Source organism: Anabrus simplex, chromosome 3, assembly GCF_040414725.1.
Source record: "Anabrus simplex isolate iqAnaSimp1 chromosome 3, ASM4041472v1, whole genome shotgun sequence".
In the NCBI taxonomy this organism is placed as follows: Eukaryota; Metazoa; Arthropoda; class Insecta; order Orthoptera; family Tettigoniidae; genus Anabrus; species Anabrus simplex.
In genome coordinates, this window is record NC_090267.1 from 278,276,096 (window position 1) to 278,283,434 (window position 7,339).

Below are 7,339 nucleotides of genomic sequence, written 5' to 3' on the forward strand. Positions count from 1 at the left end.
AATTCACGGGAATTCACTCGCTGTTAGGTAAGTAATTGATAATTCTTCGATATTAATGAGGAACGTGATTCCACAGAATGAATATTCATAATAGTGAAAAATTTTGTAATTTTCCTAACAAGATTATTTTGACAATATTTCATGAAAATTCCCTCACTATAATGTTTATTGATTATTATCGATGATACTAAAGACCACAAGAGTTGTCCCATAGAGCGAACGTTTATTATAACAATATTGCTGGAAATGTTTAACGGGAGTTCCTTAACTATAAGGTAAGTTATTGATAAATCTTTGGTAATATTAACGAACACGCATAATTCTTTGGTAATATTGACAAGCTCCGGAATTCCCTTACTTGTTGAATAATTATCCATAATACTTCTAAAAATATTGACAAACTCGGGAGTCTCAAAAAGCTATTCTCCGGTAAATATTGATTAACCTTACAGTTCACACACACACGATGTATATTTATTACAGTCTTCCTACAAATCTGAACATATCCTGATATGGTCCCGATTCATGCAAAATTGGCTCGACAAATATTACAAACTCTGAGATTCCTTCTCTAAGTTCCACAAGTTTATGAAAGAATTTAAAAAATGGGAAGTTCTTTCGCGGTTAATACTCCTGAGCAATTCTTTAATAAATATTGACGAGCACATAATTTGCCTCGCTAGGTCTTTGTAAATTATTCGATAAATGATAGCAAACTTACGATAAATTAATATTAGGCTACATGTATAATAGAGAAATTTGCTTCGCTGGCGAGACCTATTGTTTACAGTGCATTGCGTCTTCTGGTATGGGCTAGAACAAATTTGTTATTCACTAACCTGTCTCAGTCTCATCCTTAGTTTTGACAACATCAAAGTGAGTGAGGTATGAGCGATGTAAGTAATTTTTTATTCAGCCAGTCCCTGTTATGAATGGTGTGAAAATGTTGCTCATAGAGTCGGTGAGTGCATTTCAGTAGCCTTGCTAAACTGACATGTAATAATTACTTAGGCGTCAGTGAGGAAAGCGACGGGAAACTACCTGACTCATTTTCCTAGTATGCCTCTTCAGTAACGCCTAGGCCAACTATGACAGATGGTGGTGGAGCTGATGGTGATCCAACCAACCTTCGGGTTGAGTGAAAAACACACATATATAATAAATAAATAATGCTATGGGTTTAATTAAGCCATTTCTGGTGAGGCATAATGTTTACAGTCCTCTATGCCTCTTGGTGCGGGCTAGAACTAATTTGTTACTTTCATTGCCCTGTCTTAACCACGTCCTTGACTTTGACAATATGAAAATTCCGGTCTTTGCATGCGGGATTTTAAAACTAAAATGTCACCTCTCTGTGATTCGAATTTCACGTGAAAATAGAGGTACTATGGCCATGATGACGACTGTTAACAGTCACGTAGCTTGCTTCACGAGCCGTGTTTAGTAGGCCTAATACTTTCATTATGCAACCAACCACTGTCATGAATGATGCGAAAGTGTCGTTCAAAGGGCCGGTTCGTTGAGTGCATTTCAGTAGGCTTGACAGGCAACAGGAAACTCCATCACTTCTTTCCCTAGTACGCCTCTTCAGTGATACGTAAGCTATCTACGACAGATTATTACGGATCTGATGGGGATTCAACCAAATTTCGAGCTGAGGGCTCAACATTAATTCAGTGTCACTTGACAAAATTAAAATACCGGTCATTGCTTGAGGGATTTTTAAAATAAAATGTCCCGTCTTTACGGTTCGGATTTCTCATAAAATTATGAATTAGTTTTACGTCCCACTAATTACTTCTACGGTTTCCAGTGAAGCTGCGGTGCCTGAATTTTATCCCGCAGATGCTTTCTTATGTGCCGATAAATCTACCGACACGAAGCTAACGTATTTGAGCACCTTCAAATACTACCGGACTGAGCCGGAGTCGAACACGCCAACTTGAGCACAGAAGGCCAGCACTGTACCGTCTTATTCATTCAGTTCGGCTGCCGATGAGTCCTGTCTCACTTTATAATTAACATGACAGAAAATATACCGAAATATTTTTCCAACACTTGAATACTCATTGCCAGCCCGCTGTGCCGGTATTCGATCCCGTAACCTTGGGAACGGAGGCGAGTGGCATCCAGCCAGCCTCGGTACTTCATTTAAAGTTATCAATTAATTTCTAATTTGATATTACCTTACAGTGTGTCGCATTCAACATAACCACAGGATATGACATTAAATAGACCGAGCATGACATTAAATAGACCGAGCTGGATAGCTGCAGTCGCTTAAGTGCCGCCAGTATCCAGTATTCGGGAGATAGTAGGTTCGAACCCCACTGTCGGCAGCTCTGAAAATGGTTTTCTGTGGTTTCCCATTTTCACACCAAGCAAATGCTGGGGCTGTACCTTAATTAAGGCCACGGCCGCTTCCTTCCCACTCCTAGCCCTTTCCTGTCCCATCGTCGCCGTAAGACCTATCTGTGTCGGTGCGACGTAAAACAACTAGCAAAAAAAAACATTAAATAGAATAGTGAAATTGAAGACCTTTAACGCTGCTTATTATTATTATTTAGCCTATAGCTAGCAATAACCGTTCATTAGCCAGTCCTACTTAACTCCCTCATTTTCAAATCCTGCAAGAGCCGCAATACTGCTTCTGCTGGCAGATATATATTTCCCCTTTCAAACTACTAGTTTATATTATTTCATAAGCCATTATCCTTCCTCTGCAAGATGTCATGGAAGAAATATTGTCAGTATTCATCCATACCCATTGCATATTTTTACAGCCCTGTACAATTGAAAGGAAATCAATCAATAGGATCATTCTCACATTTCGTCAATATTTACCGTCAGCCTTCCAGTACGTATAGTCAACATTCAAATGTTGTTCATGTGAAAACCCGCCATTTACTGATCGCTTGATAACGTTTTCCAAGGAATTACTTGTAGTTTTTTAACAATGCTGACTAACCATCAAATATCCAATGTTAAAAAAATCAGAGGTATTGTATTATATATACATGATCATATGGATTAAGAATGTATAGCTATAAAATATTAAGAAACCATATTTTATTTATAAATTTAATATTTAAACATTTTATTAAATAGTTGGTAATTTTGCTCCCTATACTGATAATGTGTTCATTTTAACGAATTCTACCACCAGATATATGATTCTTCTTGGTATTCAACAATTTTTTACAAAATAATGTTTATTATATATTTATTACCTTACACGTATTTTTAAGTTTAAAATGTTTATTATATTTATAAAATTGCATATTTTAATCACATGTAGTAGTACTAATATATTTATAAACTGAATTAGAATGGATTGGGTCCTATGAGAACGTCGGTATTAGTTTGATAATACGGCACAGGTTACTTAACACTCAATTCACAAATAATAGACCAAGCAGAACGTTCTTGTAAGGTTTATGTGATTTAGAAATTGAGATACGGTATAAAGAAAAGACTAATATGTTCATCCACAATTTCTGTAAATTCGCCTCCACGACACGATTCACCTTCGTGGTTACTTCATACAGTATAATAAAAAGCAATAATAACAATACTACTGAAAAATGAGCGCGATATCAAGCATTAGTTTTTTTTTTTTTTCAGATGAATCTCGTTATATTCATCGACCAGTTCTCGAAACAAATAGTCGTACGAATGACTTGTACTTCCACAATATGTCTCATTTTTGTTTCACAAACGTTCATGTAAAATTTAGTAATCTGCGTCAATACTTAACCTGGATACAGCGATGAGATATAATTCTAAAGTACAAACATTGTAATTCGTAACTTTGCAACTAGGTTAATATTCTTAAAATATGTTTATCTTTTTGCCTACAGGCATCTCATTGAATGTATTTTCTTTTACTAACAATAATCTTGGTAGAATGCATGAGGTCTAGTAAAGCATCTGATACTACTATTTGAAATTCTCGTAACCTCACATAAAATCTGTTTTTGTTGTCAAATAGAGGTTAGGTTAGACAATATTCTGAGAAAATTTGAATATTTGGTAATCGAAAATAGCTTAAGAGGATAGAAAGATGCAATTAAATCGAGAATCAGTCATCATACAAGGAAGTAAGCAAGAAGGTGATCATGTAGCACTTTGTTTTGTTACAATCCTTCTGAAAAAACTGACGTGGAAGTAAGTGGATGAGTTTTGTGTCCTAAAACGACCAGTACATTTCAGTTCATTATTAATATTGGAATAATATCGTATTATATTGATATATTGTATATTACCTGAATATCAAGTGTGATGTAAATGTTCACAAGAAAACAAATACCCCAACGGATGTACACAGACACAACATACGAAATTCACTAAACATATGACAAGGAAATTGGAACACTTGACAAATTATAGTAAGGAAACGAACACACTGAAATATTTTGCATTGTACAATTCATCCTGACAATAATAATAATAATAATAATAATAATAATAATAATAATAATAATAATAATAATAATAATAATAATAATAATAATAATAATACGGAAACATTATCACACGACGACTCAAAGAGTCATAAATATTTACAGTAAAACAATTCTCAATAAATATTCCCACTCATTGTACAAAGTATGCAATAAATTCTTAAGCGAAATTCTGCAAATGTTGGCTAACAAGAACAATTAATCATAATAATTATTATATATGCAATATTTTTATGTCATTTTCCTACACGTATTTATATATCAGATGTGACTTTTGTCGTTCAAGATCTCATTAAAATAATATCATTTATATCCACAAATCGCACACAAAATTCGATAAACGTATCTCATAGATATTGTAGTAGCCACAACAAACGACTACAGGGAGAATAAAAATAATATCAAGGAGTTATTTCATGTTGGATGTTGTGTTCGTATATGATGCTGGAACAGTCGTTATGGAGCATAGACTTGCGCAATCCAAACCAGGAAATAACCTAACAAAATGATTCCACGTGCGGAACAAAGTCTAATGTAGTAGGATTACGTAGCGTACGATAGTACATGAAAGTATAAAAGTCACACATGATACAAGTTGAAAGGAGACCAGTCACTGCCTGAGTTCACTACGGTCTCATACTTATCAAGACAACTAGAGATAAGATCAATGACACACCAAAAATTACACTTTTAAATGAATTATCTTTCAATTAAACAAAACATATTTCCGTAAAATTTAGTTACGTACGGTAATCCCAATAGACATCTTTCTGAATAGTTGTATCTTCTATTATCAAATATTATAAATCAATATCCTTAAATTTCGCTAATTATTTTTGTCATATGATTTTGCACAGTTGAGATAAGTTTATATTATTATTTCTCTGCCATATGTTTACGCTCTATTGAGGGAAATTGGTATTATTATAGCATAAAGGAACAAAACCTACCTGAACCAGTATTTTGAACTGTATAAATGCGTTTTGTATGATGACTTATCACCACATTCAACTCATATATCGAGGGCTTACTTTACGCTGTATAATTCACTACAACATTAACAACTTAGAAGCAGAACAAATATAATTGGCAGTTCTCACTAGATCTACCAGCTTACCTACTCGTATATTCTGCAGTGGCCACCCGTATATAGAATTTTTTTTGTAAACTGATAAACACTTTACCACTGACGCGAATATTTTTTTTTTTACAACTATTGGTCGTTTTTTGCATGAAATATTTGTCATTATTCTTTTACTTGGATATGCAACACAGAAGTTTGATTTCTCAGAGAGATAACTTATATATAATACTCAATTCCGATAGTTAACCGCTGTTCCTGAAGCTCATTCACACGACTCGTCACGACCACACGAAGTGCAGCACTTGTTGCCCCCTCGCACATGCACGACGCTCGTCCTCAGGTCTTCCATCCAGCTCAGCTTCGGGACGAGACGTGGTCTTCTTGCTTGATGTAAGAAAAGTGGAGGTGATTAATTTTACACATGATGAGTCGTAGGTTCATGAAACTGTTGCCACTGGAAGAAGTATTTTCAGTTCAGTTCAAATTGGGTTGAAAGTTTAGAAACAGCAGGATTCGGAGAAAATGTGAAGGATAATAAAATCCTCATCGATTATATGTAGATTTCATAGTCCCTTTGGTCTTCCACGGCGAACAGTACGTAAGATGTGTGGCGTGATGAAGGAATGTTTATGTTTAATCTCTAACGAAGACAAACTCGTTGTAGTGGTTCCAACGATTCTCCTCTGTATCCACTCCAGGTTTTAGGTCGGTTTGGGGTCCTCCTGCTGTCCCAGAACCACAGCTGCCCGCCAGCCGGAAGCCCTGTTCTTGAAGCATGTCAAATGCTTGCTCAATGAAAGAATGCTTGAGGAAAAACCTCGACGTATAGCGATCCGACTGCCCATGATCCGGATCCCGGCTTTCATTCAACGTTTCGCCAAATACATCACGACAAAGTGCTACTCGGCCACAAACCAAGATGCGTGAAAGCTTACGGAACTTGACGTCTGCCAAACCATCGCGGCCGAAGGCGAAGCTCCCTCGGTAGCCAACAGTGATGAAACCAGGAGCACGTGATCGTGAGGGTGTTGCAGCCTTCTCTGAATTCTCTGCTTCAAAGTGCTGTGCAACTGCTTCGGCCATGGTAGGCAAGCCAAAGTAAAGTGCTTCTTGTCGTAGCCGTTCCTTCTCTCGAAAACATTCTGGTAGGATAAGCGCCTGGTTGCGAAGGAAGTCTAAGACATATCGGAAAAGTACGCCGTCTCGATCCAAAAAGTATTTTCCTTTGGAATCCCGCGGTGGAGGAGAAACCTTCCCTGAAAACATCTGCGCTAGTAAGGAATCTGCATCGCGAGTTAAAGTACTTAAGGCTGTAGTATAAAATACACCGCCTACGTTGAGTTCCACCACGGGCGAGAAGTCCGCCGCCATGTCTGCGTCCTCTTGCATGGCCATTCACCAACCGGCAGCCACGGCTGTCTGCTCGCGACTGACCGCGCGCTTGCAGTCCTCTGTGTTCCACTCACTTTCTTCCCGCTCCTTAGTCGCTCATCGCGGCCCTCTCTCTCGCTGCCAATGTCTGCCGTAACTCCGTCCTGTACACTGATCAATACGGGGCACTCAGGGCGCAGCCTCTGTCGCGCACCTCCCAACAAGCGCACATAGCCGTCCACTTCGCTCCGGTCGATCCTATGCATGGCACAGAGCGCTTCAGTCAGCTGACTATTGCTATATTCCGGGGAGAATGTAGGATACCTATTCTACCGCTGTGCTTCGAACAGAAGTACATCATCTTTCTTTTCTTCCTCCTGGCCTTTTCTTTCAATTTTATTCAGGTCGGAACTGAATGTAG

General features: G+C 37.6%; 1 protein-coding gene across 1 annotated transcript; it reads right to left on the reverse strand.

The window, feature by feature from the left end:
- Nucleotides 1–2,241: 2,241 nt before the first annotated feature.
- On the reverse strand, nt 2,242–7,040 carry Ktl (BTB/POZ domain-containing protein Ktl). Its single transcript, XM_067143050.2, has one exon. The coding sequence runs from the start codon at nt 6,940–6,942 to the stop codon at nt 6,181–6,183; it is 762 nt and encodes a 253-aa protein (XP_066999151.1). The 5' UTR covers nt 6,943–7,040; the 3' UTR covers nt 2,242–6,180.
- Between the last annotated feature and the right edge of the window lie 299 nt (nt 7,041–7,339).